This window comes from Silurus aristotelis, assembly GCF_946808225.1.
Source record: "Silurus aristotelis genome assembly, chromosome: 5".
In the NCBI taxonomy this organism is placed as follows: domain Eukaryota; kingdom Metazoa; phylum Chordata; class Actinopteri; order Siluriformes; family Siluridae; genus Silurus; species Silurus aristotelis.
Genome location: NC_139578.1, coordinates 30,204,551 through 30,221,134, shown reverse-complemented (window position 1 = coordinate 30,221,134; position 16,584 = coordinate 30,204,551). Strand labels below are relative to the sequence as shown.

At 40.1% G+C, this 16,584-nt stretch overlaps 1 protein-coding gene across 3 annotated transcripts; it reads left to right on the top strand.

Moving 5' to 3' along the window:
- The first annotated feature begins 377 nt into the window (after positions 1-377).
- LOC310726788 (uncharacterized protein) lies at positions 378-14,171 on the top strand. Of its 3 annotated transcripts, none has more exons than XM_083542695.1 (20): positions 378-508; positions 1,770-2,628; positions 2,744-2,932; positions 3,611-4,043; positions 5,158-5,273; positions 5,349-5,371; positions 5,448-5,488; positions 5,620-5,670; positions 6,916-7,063; positions 8,233-8,392; positions 9,090-9,213; positions 10,007-10,041; positions 10,422-10,485; positions 10,584-10,618; positions 11,700-11,763; positions 12,168-12,257; positions 13,214-13,227; positions 13,456-13,489; positions 13,591-13,671; positions 13,753-14,170. In XM_083542695.1, exons 1-19 carry the CDS (start codon positions 506-508, stop codon positions 13,661-13,663), a joined length of 2,556 nt encoding a protein of 851 aa, XP_083398821.1. In that variant the 5' UTR covers positions 378-505; the 3' UTR covers positions 13,664-13,671; positions 13,753-14,170. The 3 variants fall into 3 exon arrangements, with proteins under 3 accessions (XP_083398821.1, XP_083398820.1, XP_083398822.1); XM_083542694.1 differs by having other exon boundaries at positions 10,004-10,041; XM_083542696.1 differs by lacking the exon at positions 5,620-5,670 and having other exon boundaries at positions 10,004-10,041; positions 13,753-14,171.
- The last annotated feature ends 2,413 nt before the right edge of the window (positions 14,172-16,584 follow it).

Below are 16,584 nucleotides of genomic sequence, written 5' to 3'. Positions count from 1 at the left end.
TGAAACAATTTGCATAAAAATGCTTTTTTTTTCATTCGGAACAATATATATTTTACATAAAACTATTTGCATAATTTTTTTTTATATATATATATATATATATATATATATACGCACATACCAAATGTCAGTTGCTGCACAAAATGCAAATATTATTATTTATTTTTTTTTTTACATCATATTATAATTATATTCTATAATTTGATTTCAAATATTAAAAAAAGTCAGTTGATCAAAACTATTTGCACCAAACGTGAACACATTTTTATATTGTAATTAGAATATTTATAATTACAATACATCATATTTATATTGGATTTCACTGACTGTTAAAAAGTCTTTCCACGGCCGCAGTGCGCGCATCCTTGCGCGTTCACGGGGCTTCCAGGTAAGAGCGCGCATTAATTGACTGCGTGCACGAGCAGAGCGCGGTTTGTTAATGAGCGCGCGCAGTCGGTGGGAGCTGCTTTGCGGTCTTGTTAGTGTATGAGGAGAGGGAACACACATGGTAAGGAGCCGTTTTACATGCTTTTGCTCTTTTTTTTTTTTACGTTGTTTTTGGATATTTTTCAGCGTTTTCCACTTTAAATTGAACATTTTGTTGTTTATAAAACGGAACGCCGGCAGCAGCCTGTTGTTTGTTCTAATAACCTGGTGAATGCTTGAGTTTGGACTCACCGTCTCCTTCAATGTTTTCTTTTTATTTTCATTGTGTTTTCAACATTGTACTTTGAACATATAGGGAGTTAAAATATAAAAACCCAGAATGTTTTATATTGTCATCTTGGAAAACTCCTGGCATTATCTTATCAGATTCCCAAGCCACTCATCTGGACTGGGTTTTGGTTCACAGCTGTGCTTTATTTTGTTTTTAAGAGTTAATTTGTGACATTTTTTGTCTTCTTAATGTGCCTTTGAATAGAATCAGTTGTTTTGTGCTGCGGAAAGTGTGAGACAACAAGGCCCAGGCCTCCAGTGGTGTCCCACCTGAACCAATCCACCTCACAATTCCATCATTGATACCACAACTGTCAATATAACAACAAAACCATTATTATTATAGAGAAACGCAGTATAACAAAGTGCTGCATCACATTGTTTCTCATTTGCAGATTTCGCTCTGTCATTACTAACGTAAGAAACCCAATAAACACAATTCAACTAATCTCCTTTCACTGTAGCCACAGCTGCACCTCCTGCATACATCATCTCCAGCAGAAGCATCTATATTCGCCTCATCAAATGACCCCTGCAAAATGTTGTGCGTTTTTCCCATGCATTTTACATTTTAAGATATTTTATATTTTTCAGGTTTACTGACCTTGACTTCTACCAGTGGCAGACTGTCAGGGCCAGCAAGTCCTTCTCTACATTTTAAATCCCAAGGAAAACCATAACTGAAAAATATAAAATAACTTAAAATGTATTCCCTATAAGTTTAGTCTTAAAAACTCTAGAAATAGAACCCAAAAACAACAAAATTATTTATTTATATATAATTTAGTTTCCACCAAAATAAGGAGCAAAAAATCTAACTTGATTAAGGGACAGATGAAACATCGTATTTCCCAATCATTTGTAGATCTTGAACAGCTAATTTGAAGTGAAATCAGAGACTAGGTGTAATAGTTATGTTCACGTCGAAATCTGGTAGTCGTTCGATGTTTAAAGTGCAAACCAACTCCTCTGAGAGAACACATTTTTCCACTACAAGCTTGACATTATAATAAAGGTCTTCTGGCATTTCTTCTGTTTTTCTCCCCCTACAGGAGGCTGCTATTGATTTTAAGTCCCTCCGGGCCAAGTTTCAGGAGCAGAGTCAGCTGGAAAATAGGCTGGTGGGTCTAGACAAACCCAAACGCTTTCCACCTATAGTAAGTCATGTCTATTCTTTAACCAATTCTTCTGCTGAGGATAAAAATTTTTCCATCCCACCCTTTAACTTAAGAGACGACCAAAAGATGCTTTCGATTAAGCGGCCCAGCACCGCGCCATCTTTTCCACCTCACGCGAACGGTGTCGGAAGTGGTGTCATGAGACGTTCGCTCAAAGATCGTCACTTGCCTCTCGTGCTGCCTGCATCCTTTTTATCATCTAATAACCTTCCAAAGCAGGAGGTCATCGCGTCCTCCAAGCTGGTCACGTCTCCAATCAAGTGCAAGAAGAAGACCATGCCAACACCTTTCAAGCCGGCTAAGTTTTCCAAGTCTATTAAGGAAATTCTAGAAGGCACAGAACATCCTGAAAGCAGCAGGACGCACACTGTGGAGAACGGATTCAGCCATCACAACGGGGGGTCAAACCCGGGGTCGTCTTGTCCAAGCCCAGAGCAGCCATTGCCACAGTCTCCTACATCCGAAGATCTGTCTGACGGTGGGAACGTTTCTAGCGTCCTCAGCACTCTGGAGAGAGCCAAAAAAAAGTTCTCACCCAAGAACCTTCTGATGTATACCAGACCCAAAAGCTTCTACTCCAGTAAAGGACTGATGAGGAGCCCTCCTTATCCTGTTGAGTATGAAAACTTTCAGCGTGATGCAGAATCTTTATCTCTAAGGTCAGGATATCAGCCTGTAATCTCGCCAAGCGTCAATGAATGGAATCTACCACAAGCCAATGGTATCAATCATAGTAAGTTGACCAAATTATTGTATATCTCTCTTATCTGGAGTGGGGAAAGATCTCTAAATACCAGTTAACATGAAAATGACAAATCTTTTCTTTTTCTTTTTGATATATTGTGTAGAATCTATACCAGAGCCTGTTTTTCACCTGAATGGTGACATGAAACCAGTCCAGACTGGTTCTTCTGTGCCTCCTCTCATTAAAGCTTTGCCAGAAGTGGCAACATTGGGGCCCCAACCCATGAAACCACCAAGACCACCACAAGTTGATTTGAGTGCTTACAGGACCAACAAGCTGGGTGCCTCCATGAGTAAGTTTATCATCTGAGATAGACAGACCAGATATTGATTGATAGAAAATAAATTGGGCTTTTAGGGCCAGTTTTTGGAAGATTAATTTTAAGTTTTAAATCTGTTTCCAAAATGTGATCTGCAGAGTTGTTGCTTAAGATGGACATCATGAAGTAGTAGCTAACAACTGAATGCTTTGAAGGCAGAGAACAACAGCCATGTTTGGGGGCTTTGAACAATACATTTTGATCAGTTATATTCTGTTTAAACTGTTTAAGGTGGTATCACAAATATTTTGAGACTCTCTCTGTTTTTAAGAAAGTACTTTATTAATCTATGTTTACACACAATTACCTTCAAAATAGTCCCCTTGCACAGCAACGCAGTGCTCCCAGTGTTCCTGCCACTTCTGGACGGTGTCATGGAAGTCTTCTTATCGAAGCATGTCATGCATCTTCTGCTATATGTGCTGGATCTCTGCACTTGTCTCTTGGCCTGTTACAAAACAAGTCTCAAAACGTTTTGATACCACCTCGTATGTTACTAGATAATAGTTTCCACCCAAAATGGGGATAGAGGCTAAAAATTATCCCCTTGTCTGCATAATACCCCACATCCATTTGCCCACTATGTTGCGTTGTAAGCCATAAACTTTGCTACGTTACTGTAGGAAATGTCCTAAATGTTTGTCTTTCCAGATCTGGCTCTTAATTCAGGCAGCGTAGCTGCTGAAGCTGTGGCTGCTGAGAATACCCCAGTGCCTCCACTCCCTCAGTTTGATGCCCCCCACTTCTTAGATTTTACCAGTTCTGTTTTGGAAGCCCTAAACACCCATGTAAACCTTGAGGCTCTTAAGATGGAGGCTGCAGAATGTGCTCCCCTGCCAGAACCTGAAGAGGCCATTAATGACTATCTTCACAACGATGCGATCCAGAAGCACGATACAGGGCCTGCAGAGGTGGTGGATGATAATCTCCACAGAGCAGGTTTAGGACATGTGGCTGATTCGCAATCAATCACGATACTTGAAGCTCAGCTCCAGGAAGCTGTGACCCCGGAGATTCTAAGGAACTACCCCCAGAACGTAATGACCGATTCTTATATCACCAGTGAACTACCATCTGAACCAAGGTTTGTTTCTATTAATTGTGGAATATGTATTGCTGCTTGTCTTAACATGCATGATATTTTGCAAGCAGAAATATTTAGGGAGAACAGAAGCCACACCTCCTTTACTGGGACTGAAAGTATAAAGGCCAGACCTCCTTTACTGGGACTGACATTCAGAGGCCAGACCTCCTTTACTGGGACTGAAGGGTATAGAGGCCAGACCTCCTTTACTGGGACTAAAGGGTATAGAGGCCAGACCTCCTTTACTGGGACTGAAGGGTATAGAGGCCAGACCTCCTTTACTGGGACTGAAGGGTATAGAGGCTAGACCTCCTTTACTGGGACTGAAGGGTATAGAGGCTAGACCTCCTTTACTGGGACTGAAGGGTATAGAGGCTAGACCTCCTTTACTGGGACTGAAGGGTATAGAGGCCAGACCTCCTTTACTGGGACTGAAGGGTATAGAGGCCAGACCTCCTTTACTGGGACTGAAGGGTATAGAGGCCAGACCTCCTTTACTGGGACTGAAGGGTATAGAGGCCAGACCTCCTTTACTGGGACTGAAGGGTATAGAGGCCAGACCTCCTTTACTGGGACTGAAGGGTATAGAGGCCAGACCTCCTTTACTGGGACTGAAGGGTATAGAGGCCAGACCTCCTTTACTGGGACTGAAGGGTATAGAGGCCAGACCTCCTCTACTGGGACTGAAGGGTATAGAGGCCAGACCTCCTCTACTGGGACTGAAGGGTATAGAGGCCAGACCTCCTCTACTGGGACTGAAGGGTATAGAGGCCAGACCTCCTCTACTGGGACTGAAGGGTATAGAGGCCAGACCTCCTCTACTGGGACTGAAGGGTATAGAGGCCAGACCTCCTCTACTGGGACTGAAGGGTATAGAGGCCAGACCTCCTCTACTGGGACGATCAAGCACTAAAGGCACATCTCTACTATTGCATAAAGGCCATGTTTCTTCCAATGGGTCTGATTAAATATAGAGGCCATGGCTCTGTCACTGTTACTGCCAGGCACTGAAAGCCCACCTCTATTTTTTTTTTTCTTCCTGTATTATGCTGAAAAATGTTATTAAAGAAAAAACTATTAGAGAGATCGCGTTTCACTTACTGGTTTGTTTCAGCATCAGCCAGCGGGATGATTATTACGAAACCTGTGACAATATTTACGAAGAGGTGGAGTCGATCAGCAAATTTAGTTTTGGGCAGCATTCTCGCAAACGCAAAGGAGCTCCAAAGAGTAAGTGTCGAGGCTGTGTATAATGATCAAGGTGACTGAGGAGCTGTTGATAATGTGTTAATATTGTGTTTTCAGATCCCTATGCTGAGTCGCCGGGGGTGAGTATGATTTTCCTCATTAGAGGAATTAGAGATGTGGTATGACTTTTTGTTTCAATTCTTCTTATTATTACAGAAAGAGGACACACGAAAGAGCCTATGGCATGTTGCACAGTGGTATGAAGGATTTTTTTTATTTTGTGTGTCAAATTTGACTTCGATCAGTCTGGATATTGGATGCATTGTTCTGCTTTTTCTGGACATAAAAAAAAAAAATAATAATAAAATAAAATCTCACTCCCCTGCAGGTCAAATGGGCCTTTTGAACCCAGTGGTGTGACCCCTGCTGTCTGGGACAGGTACTACACTACAGTCAATGCTATGAGTGCTGGCAAAATATTTCCTCAGCTGGGTGGAGAATATTTTTGAATTCAACTTCTTTGAATTTCTTTGAATCACTTCAGTTCAAATGGTCCCGAATGCGACTAAAGTGTGTGATAGTAACTCCTTCTGGTTCATCCAACCATCTCCAAGAAATGATTCCCTCCAGGAATTTTAGCAATTTGGATGCTGCAACATGTCTGGCTGACCCAAAGTCTCCTTTACTGTACACAGATTAAATGTGTGCCTGTAGTACAATACTTTACAGGGTGCAAATATGTACCTGTTCACTATTCCTGATGTGCAACAGAAGGACAGTCTTCCAATGTAGCGTCTTCCCATTGATTGATTTTGTAGAGTTCCGTGAATAAGATGTTGGACTGTATAACTGAGAACCAAGTCTCTCTGGATGAATGTGTGTTTACAAGTCCCTCTTGTTATGGTGTCAGTAGTAAGCAGCAATAGTGTGCATATTAAATATCGCAAATGACACCACAGCGCAGTCTTGATTCCGATTGGAAGGTGGTGGTGTTGGTGTTTTTATAAAAAAAATTTTAGTGTTTACTATAAAAGCATTTAAAAATGATGCTAATTGTAATTCCTTTTGGTTTATCTGTACACAATACCTTTTATGGCATTTTTGGCGGACGCCCTTATTTTACCTCATTTATACATCTGCGCAGTTGGAAGTTAAGGGCTCAAGGGCCCATCAGTGACAGCTGGATGGTGCTGGGATTTGAACTCATGACCTTTCCAATCCACATTACTTCCCTAATTGCATGGTGATCTCGGTCTCATTATACCTACTTAGAACATCTCTATTCCCCAATAAGTCTCTATTTGCTGTTATATTAAGCTCCACTCGTCTGTTCCGCTATATATTCGATATTTAGGGTATGTGTTAGTAAAGTCAGATACTGAGGGAGGTGAGGTGAGGAGGCCTGGGGTGCAGTCAGCATTAACATTCATCCTAATAGGGTTGGAGCTCTATAGCAGGAGAACTTCTATATCTTCCAATGCATGTAATGCAGATTTTCATGGAGCTGGGGCATTGTAATGCTGGAACAGGTTTGAGTCTCCTAGTTTAAATGATGGAACAATTTCATGCCACATCCAAAGAAATTTGATTCTATAGTAAATCTAATGTCTGAAGCACGTAAATCTCTGGTGTCGTACATCATCAAGCATCTAAAGTTTTACGCTTCCACTGCCGTCTTTTACAGTTCTGCATCGGCGAGAAAGGAGCGCTCAAGCCCTGACCACCAGGAAGAGAAAGAGGCACGGAAGCGAGAAAAGCAACGTTTGGAGCGAGAGAAGAAAGAGCAGAAGGAGAAGGAGAAAAGGGAAAACGAAATGAAAAAGAAGTTCAAAGTGAGCGAGTGATTCTATCTCAGGGATCCGCTTATTTCTGCTCCATGCGAATTATCACTTCCGATTTGATGGACGTTGGTGATCCATGTAGAAATTTGTCAGGACGTAACCCACCCACTTCCACCAGTCCTTTTGTAGCAACATCCAAGCAAACCGTGCTCAGGCACACACCGACATCCGAGCGTGTGTGTGTTTCTTCGGGGGGGTTTGGCTGTGCTTATCTTTTTGCGAAGATGACACGTTTCTCTGAGGATAACAAAGTACAATTGAAATTATTACCTGTCAAGCTGCAAAGCTCAAAAGCTCAGCATTCATTTTTCAAATCCTTTGAATCGCTCGAGTCTTGTCAATGCTCAGAAAGCAATAGAGATGAGGATTCCGTCTCATTCCAGCGCCCGTCTTTGTTTTCGTTCATGGTTGTGCAGCTTAAGCCGTTATTACCATCAGCAGAAGTGGACGTTTTGAACACACTGATGGTTTCAATGTATTGTTTGAGAGACATTTGTTTTCCTTCGCACTGACTTTGACTTCATATCGAGCGGCTGAAAGAGTAAAAACGGTGGCCAAGTGCTTCATTTGAAGGAAAGAAAATTATATGAAGTGGATTCCAATTCAATAAATGGGCAAAAGTTTGTGGACACCTGATCATACGATCACTATGTTCTTTTGAGCATCCTATTCTGCAGTTAGTCCACTATTCACCATTATAATAAGGTCCACTCTTCTGGGAAGATGCTTCTCTAGATTTTGTGGGGATGCGAGAAATTTCATTCCGCCGCAGGGGTATTTGGAAAGCACATCTTCATGAAGCTGGCTTTGTGCACATTTGGAAAATTTTATTCCACCACATCCAAAGACGTATACAATTGCGTCTCCCCAACTTTTTGGTAAGAGTTTGGAGAAGAACCACAAATGGCTGGAAAAGTCAGGTGTCCTAATACTTTTGCCCATAGTGTGTACAAGATGGAATTTTGCATATACGTTAACGTAAAAAACACGTCAAGGATGATTTTAATTGGTTCAGAAGGTCTTTTGGTGTTGCAGATCATTCAGTTATGTGACAATCATCTGTAGAAAGCCATTAAAGGTTTACCTGAAAATGTAAACAGATAAAAAATAAATAACACTATATTATTTAGTCGTTCTTACTTCTCCCTTTGTCCCAGTAGATCACCGGACAGGAGGAGCCCATGTATCATGCTCGCGTCCTGCTGGCCAGCAAACTGCGCAAACACGACCTTCAGGTGAAGAGTGGAGACACGGTCAGCATCATCCGAACCACCAACTGCCCCAAGGGCAAATGGCTCGCCAGGGACTCGCAGAACATGTGTAAGGAGGCCATGCTGCAAAACTGCACCTACACTGATGGTTTTTAATACAGTGTGGCATCATTTCTTTCTCCAGGCTCGTAATGGACAAATTGGAGAATATTTGGTACAGATATCCCTCGATTACTCATTCCTTCCTTTTAGCGATCAAACCATTATATAGAGTCCCTGAACAGTGGGATAATGTCGCCCTCTAGTGGACTTTATTTAATATCACTGGGAAGGTCGGTTCAATTTAGTGACTCTGTTCTTTGAATCTCGGCCATCAGTAGTCATTTAGTTCATTTCGAAACGTTAAATTGTACAATAAGCAGATCTCACAACAGGACTTTATACATCAACTTTAACTTTAGTTCCAATAATTTTAAATATGTATATATAACTGCATAGTGTTAATTGCAGTTCGGTTTCCTGTACATAACGTACAGAGATTTTGCGATGCTTTGCTCATGCGCGTATAGTAGAAAATTAACAGAATCACTCTGAGACTCGTCGTTCTGAGTCAAAATAAAGACTCGTTCAAAATGACTCGCTCTTCTGAACCGCATTAAAGATTTGTTCCGAATCAACGAATCGTTCATGAACAACCCATCACTAGTAATTAAATATATTATCAAAACTAGTGCACATTTTGACACTCATGTGATGTGTATTTTCTGTTATTGTGTGACATGGTGTAACTGTGTGTGTGTGTATAGATGGCTATATTTCAGTGATGAATGTGGAGTTGAATATGAAGGAGATGTTGGAGTTGGGGAAACGAGCCTCGCAGTCAATTGGCAGAGGATACGGCGAGGCCGACACACTCAGTCTCAGCAGCAGGTGGGGATCATATATCATATCATATCTGAAATATGCATCTAACCAGAAGGGCAAATAGCACATTTTATAAATATAAAGATTATATTATAAATATGTAGTCAGATAAATGATCATGAAATGGGACAACGTCAATCTTATTGAAAAAATGGAAATAAAGGTGCAATCTAAAGCACACATTAACCTTTACAATTCTTCCATTTTGCTAGAAATACTTATCCATATCTAGATTGGCTAACAATTATAATATTGCTTCATTGCCTTGCTCAAGAGCCCCAGTAGTGGTAGCCTGGTGGTGCTGGGATCTGAACTTATGGCCTACTGGTAGCTCAGTGGTTAAGAAAGAAAAGAGGAAAACTGCTTTAATACTTGTCACATGTCCCTTTACAGGGCAATGAATTATTATTATTTTTTGTATATCCCAGTAATGTTGGGAAGCTAGGGTCAGAGCTCACGGTCAGTCATGGTACAGCACCCCTGGAACACTAAAGGTTAAGGACCTTGCTCAAGAGCCCCAAGTGCTAGCTTGGCAATACCCAGTAACCCAGAGCCTTAACCACGGAGTTTCCACCCCCCCATTGAATTCAAAGGCGTTGGACTTTTGAAACAGAAGGTCATGAGTTCAAATCCCAGCACCACTGAGCTACCAACATACCTCTTATTATACACGTAATCTAAAAGAAATATTGTTTATTATATGCAGTACATGCAATTGAAATGCTTTATTTATATGTGATGAGATTTTTACTGCTTAGAAAACAAAAAAAGGTTCTAACACCATTCGCATCTCCAGCAGGTCTTCATATTACAACCCGGTTCTCACGAGCAGCTGTAAGTCCCCCTTGTCTTTGAATTCGTATCGTCTTCGATCACCTGCTCTCATTTGTGGTCACCACAGCGGCTGATTGGTCTCCATACCACGCTGTCCTTTTTCAAAATACCCACTTGCATGTCTTCCCTCATCACATCTATAAACCTCCTCCTTGGTCTTCCTTTTTTCTGCCTGCGTGTAGCTCCATCCTCAGCATTCTTCTTCTAATATACCCAATGTTCCTCCTCTGCACATTTCCAAAACATCTCAATCTAGCTTCTCTTACCTAGTCTCCAAAATGTCCTACCTGAATGGTCCCCTCTCTTAAAAAAAAAAACGAGCTTGTAGTGCTGTCTTGCTTTCTAATCCAGTGTTTGTATGTTTCTGATTTCCTCTGCAGTCACGGATGATAGTGAGGAGTGGACCGGGGAGGACGAATCCTTGGCTCATTTACATGAAAACATGTACGTACGAGATGCATTATTATTCATCTGCTTTATTCGTATTGAGGATGAGTTTGTGATTCAGACTGGTGTTTCTTTTCTTGTGTGTGGGAATCCAGGTGTCCTAACCGTGCAGTCTCAATGCCTGATATGTGTAAGTCTTGTCAGTCTTTTTCTTCTAAATGGTTTCTTGTAGAGGTCGATCAATTCATCAATTTGCTGGAACTGCAAAAATCAATGTCGATAGTTTTTCCAGGTTGCGTCTGCATTGAGAGGGTCTGCTGTCCTCATATAGTACAAGAGCAGCCTCTAGAGTTAATAAACAAAATCTCATTTATTAACTTCAGTTGATGTAACAAATGGAATCTTACTTCAAAGCATTATCATTTGGTATAAATCCAAATAGCACAGGTAATCCCAGAGTTACGATGATTTAACTGCAAAAAAAAATATATACACCTTTTTGTACAATGTGTTGGGACGCTTCCAGGATGTACGCATCTCCCTCCTTAAGATTCTTTACTCTTACCAGCGGTCGACAAACTTTAATTGTCTCGTTGTTCGGGTGCATATTTTCTTTTGTGTTTTTCACATTTTTCATCTCTTTTCTCTCTCCTTTTTTTATCGGCATTGCCAGACACAAACTCCGCCTTCCTCTTACGAACCAAAGCCCCCTGCCACAAACATATATACTGTAAATTTTATATATTATGATAGGGATGATTTTATGTAGTGTATTTTGTTAAATGGTTAGGTTTATAGATGTGGTGAGGGAAAACATGCTGGTTTGAAAGAGGCAGATGTAGAGATGATCGGCTGTGGTGACCCCTAACGGGAGCAACCAAAAGAAGAATTGTTTAAATAATTAATAAATAACTGTATACTACCCAATACTAATCACCATTCTTTAAGACTCCTGGGTAGACTAGGCCACGTCTCCACTTACGGTATTTTCAAGTTACGGTCATTGGGACGCCTCTTTATCGTAACTCGGGGACGACCTGTAATGCTTAAAATGACCATCTTTAAAAGTCTTCACAAAAAACAGAGCATTAAAAATACATTTATTTTAATTTTTGTAACAAAGTAAAAAATTATTTACATAAAAAAAACTATTCATTTTTTAAACTATCGTTTGATTAATCAGTTACCGGCAAGTACGATCCAAGCGGTCGAACCTCTAGTTTCTTTGTAATAATTAGTCTAAATAATGTTTGACTCATTCTTTATTCCAGTCAATGCTATTGCCAGTAATCACCATGCTCCAAATGCTGGAAGTGTGGAGGATGTTCCCTCACAGTAAGCTTGAAGAAATTAAATCCTATTCCACTGAATTGTGGGGATTTTTCAGCAGGTTGGGTGGTGCACATGTGTTTAAATGAGGAGGAGTTTTGATTGTGAGTCTGGGTCACTTTTACATCAGAGATCCTTTACTAGATATCCAGTAAAACCTCAGGAGGTTTGTTTTTCCACCAGGAGGAAGGTTTCATCACATTGGTGAAGCGGGGGGGGGGGGGTTTGTGGGGGCAATACTCGGTTAGATTGCTTTTCTTTCTTGTAGCAGCAATACCAATCTAGGCAACAACTATTTTCATTTTCAAATGACTTTTTCCTTGCTACTGAATGCAGAAGTGCTTAAACTGTAGTGATTTACAAAGTGATGGTAAAAACTAGCGTTCATGTGTGTTTCTTCCCCTCCCCAGTGTGAATCATGAAGCTCTCCAGAAGCTTGCAGTTTTCTTCCAGAGTGCCAGAAAGGATCTGCAAGCCGAAGCAGACTCTATTTCCATGAAGTATAGTATCCTCACTCTGTTCTGTTTCTAATAGAAAGAAATACTACTACTCCTCTATTGGTAGTTTTTGACCCAGAGCTTTGATTCGTCATAGGAAGTATATGAATGTGACATTTCAGACTCGTATAGAGGAGATTATCTAGTGTGACCACCATGTTTACTCTAGAGTGGTTTATCTGCTAGGCTAGTCTAAACTATATCAGTGCTGAATAAATAAAAAGCATGAATAATGTTTATCTTCGTCATTTTAAACGCATGTGACGAAAAAAATAAGTTTTTTAAAACAGATTACACAGTAGTCTGTTTTAAACTAGACAGTCCACCGCTAGGTACAGGGCCGTGCAGACATTTTGAGAGGGCAAATAAACAATATTATCCAGTTGTTCCAATTGTGCAATTGAAGATGTTTTGATAGCATAACACCACAATTACTCATGGCCGATAATAACAGAAACCATTTGCTGCACTCTACAGAGTGGATTTTTAGCAGTGTGGTAAGAAGGGCATTTCAGCTGATGAGGGTGTCGGACATTGGCCTAACCACAGTAGTGCCGTAATACTACATTTATCTGAATAAGCTTGAATACGTAGTTATGAGTGAGAGAGACTGTGTTCAGCACCTCTACTAATAATAAAGCTGTTGGCGTTAACTCCCGGCTTTTCCTACAGTTTGTTAAATTCCTCTTTCGACCCATTGATCAGGGTCAGCGTATGCACTGTCACCCCACATGCAAAAATCCTCCATGTAGTCATTAGGAAATTATTACAAACGATGTATCTATTTTTATGGAAACTGGAACTGGACGTTGCTTTGGTTACAGGGAATTAATTTAGAACTGACTGCAAACTAGTGAATTTTCAGCCAATCCGAATTCAGTATTCAGACAGTCCTTGTATCATGATACAAAAAGTTATATTTTACTAAATATACTAATATTTTTGTTCTGGTTTTGCAGCAACAGTGGTCCAAGTGAGTCAGAGTTATTTATTTGTTTGTTTATTTGTTTATTTATTGCCTGCACTTACAAATGTGCGTATGGCACTACTTTCATTTATTATGGGATGGCCCACACATTGTAATTAACATTCACGGGTTAAAGGACTGTTTTAATCCTGAAGCTCCAAGCCACATGAAGCTTCCTGCTCTTCTTAATATTGTCATTTGTGTTTTTTTGTTTTTTTTTGTGTTTACTGAAAGGTTTGCTGTGTGACGTGGAGGAGCCTCCGTACGTGTAAGTACGCCATTGGAAAAGTCGGTCTGAAACGGTGCTTGAGACCTGTGTATTTAAGGATGGAGAATCTCTGGAGTGACCATGTCTTCTTTGTTCTTTAGTGAGGAGGACCAGTTCAGTTTCACAGACGTTGAGCTTCTGCCTCCTCCTGAACTCTACGCTGACTTTTTCTAAGTTATCAGGTTAGTTTTGGAGTTAAAAATCTTGGGTATCGATTCTGGGTTTTATTTGTAAATTTTTTTTTTTGTGTGTATTTCTTTCAGATAACCGATGCAGTTTCTACTCGTCTATTTTACACTCCGTCACATGCTCCTGTTTGCTCTCAGGAAACATGGTCCAGTTCTCTGAGGGCTGCTGCTGCGAATCCTAATGCTCCTTCCTGCGCATCGGTTTCAGACCGAATCTTCAGATCGACTCAACACTAAAACTCTTTTAGCCAGAAGAGCGTGACTGTGTGAGAATTAAGTAAAAAAAAAGCAGCTGTTATAAAGGTGAACAAGTTCTAAAGATTCTGAAAGAAAAAGGGCTTTAGCACTTATGGGTGTGGAAATGTTACACCACGTTTGGGCAGTAAAGGTTTTGCACTTTTCATTTTTTTTGCGGTGTTTCTGCTTCCTTTCTTTACTTTCATGTTTGAATGAAAAGTCAATTCTGAATGAATGCAAACAATAAATATATTCATGTAGAAAAATAACCTGAAATCCACTTTGTGTTTTTACACAGATCATATTTATTTCCTTTTTCTGCTTCATATTGCTTTGCTTATTTTTTTAGATCTCTGGTTATGATTTTGGTTACTGGTCAAAAGGTTGGGGTTTCAAACCCCAGCCTTACCAAGCTGCCACTCTTGGGGCCCTTAAGCAAGACCCTTAACTCTCTGTGCTCCAGGGGTGCTGTATCATGGCTGATCGTGTGATCACTGGCTTCAAATAGTTTGAGCTTCTGTTGTAAATGAAGGTAGATAACCAGCAGGGGGCGCTGCAGCATTTTAAAGTGCTGTAGAACTACACTCCTGCTCTTAGAGAGCTGTTGAAGGTTTTCTACTGTATTTGAATAAAGGAAGTCCTGGTTTCTGGATTTTTAATCCTTTTGTGTAAAAGTTAAGTCTCAGATGTAGAATATTGTATACTTTTGTATGTATAACCTTTAAACATGGATTTGAACAAATCAGTCCTGGGACTAAGCAGCTTCAGAGAGACACAAGTTTGGATTCCTAATGATCAAACCAGAGAACACGTCAGATGAAAGGTTTCAAAAGGAAAAACACTTCTTTCTTTATTACACAATACACAAAGTCAGCCATGATTCAGCTCCATTGTAGAACAGAGGGTTGAGGGCCTTGCTCAACGGCCCCAAGAGTGGCAGCTTGGCAATACTGGGGCTTGAACCAGTGCTTTAACCACTAAGCTATCATTACTGATGGTGTTAACAGGATGTTCAGTGCGAGTATGTGGAGAACGAACTCAAAAACTGACAAAGTAAAAATACACACACATGGAGAAAAGAACTGAGTTTTCCAGCCATATGTAGTTCTTCCAATAATCTATAAAGTCGGAGGCACGCAATTGAATGACATCTTTGGATCCCTCACTTGAACTATATGAACCCAAACCTGTTTCAGTATAAGCTCCATTAAGATCTGCTTTCCATGGGTTGGAAGATGTGGAAGTTCTCCTGCTATAGAGCTCTAACTCTATTGATCACCATTAGGCTGAATGGAAACACTGACTCCAGGCCTCCTCACCTCACCCACATCAGTATCTGACTTTACCATCACCCTTGTGTCTGAATAAATCTCCACAAAATCTAGTGGAACATCTACTCAGAAGAGTGGAGTATATTATAAGAGTAAATGGGGACAACAAGTGGAATGGGATGTTTTAAAAAAAAAGAATATACCAATTAAAACAATATATTGTCAGAACTGGGGTTTTGTGTGTGTGTGTGTGTGTGTGTGTTTGTGTGGTTTATGTGAAGGTTTTCAATGGGGAAAACGTAGTCTAAGATTAGTCTGCTATTCAGAGGCATTAAACTGTTTTAAAGTGGTGAGAACAACACCCAGCCCCCAACACACACACACACACACACACACACTTACTTCACACAATGTTAATTTCTGGCAGTCATTCAGTGCTAAGTGAGAGCAAAAGTTTTTCTATTAACAACCAGGTGATGAAGCAGAACTCACAAAAATTTATTTATTTATTTATATATTTATTTATTTATCCTTGTACTCACAACACTTTATTTATTTATTTATTTATTTATTTATTTATCCTTGTACTCAAAACACATTTATTTATCCCTGTGCTCTTTATTTATTTATTTATGTAATTAATTAATTATTTAACTGAACCGACTTCACCATGCAACAAGACGATGAGCCGAAGCGACGAACATCTCTGAGCTCTTTAAGCGTTATTTAGAGCAAACAGACGTCTGGAGTGTTATTTATCATGGAACAACCTGCCCAGTCACCGCACCTAAATCCTATTAAACTGCTCTGAGAGGAACAAGAAAGAAACCTCCAACCAATGAAGAACATCTTCAGAGACTTTCACAAGAGACACTGCAGAGCTGAGCGTTTGGAGAAATTAAGTGTCTGGATGCTGAGAAATGTGTAAAGCTGTTCTTCATGCTGAAGGATTTTTTTTAATGGAAATAAATTGTATACATTTATAAAGAAGGTTGCTGGTTCAAGCCCCAGTATCACCAAGCTGCCATTTTTGGGCCCTTGAGCAAGGCCCTTAGCCCTCTGTGCTCTAGGGGCACTGTAACATGGCTGACCCTTTAACCTTATTATTATTGTTGCTGTTGTTGTTTATAATAGTCAATTTAATCATTTTCTTCTTCTTTTTTATTATTATTATTATTATTATTATTATTATTATTATTAATAATAGTAAATTTAAACAATGCATATTTATTATCATTATTATTATTACAGTAGTAGAAGTGGTAGATGACTTCTCTGTAGAAAGGGGCAGGGCTGTGACATCATGTGGGTGTGGTTATACCGATAAAGGGGGCGGTTAGTGTGAAGTGGGTGGGGTCTCATGGAGGGGGAGTAAAGTAAACTCAGAGACTCAATGAAA

Bases quoted from the DNA above. Each gene is read 5' to 3' on its own strand.
- LOC310726788 (XM_083542694.1), top strand. The intron at 5,372-5,447 runs GTGAGTATGATT...TTATTATTACAG, and splicing joins CCTATGCTGAGTCGCCGGGG to AAAGAGGACACACGAAAGAG. The intron at 10,619-11,699 runs GTAAGTCTTGTC...TCTTTATTCCAG, and splicing joins AGTCTCAATGCCTGATATGT to TCAATGCTATTGCCAGTAAT.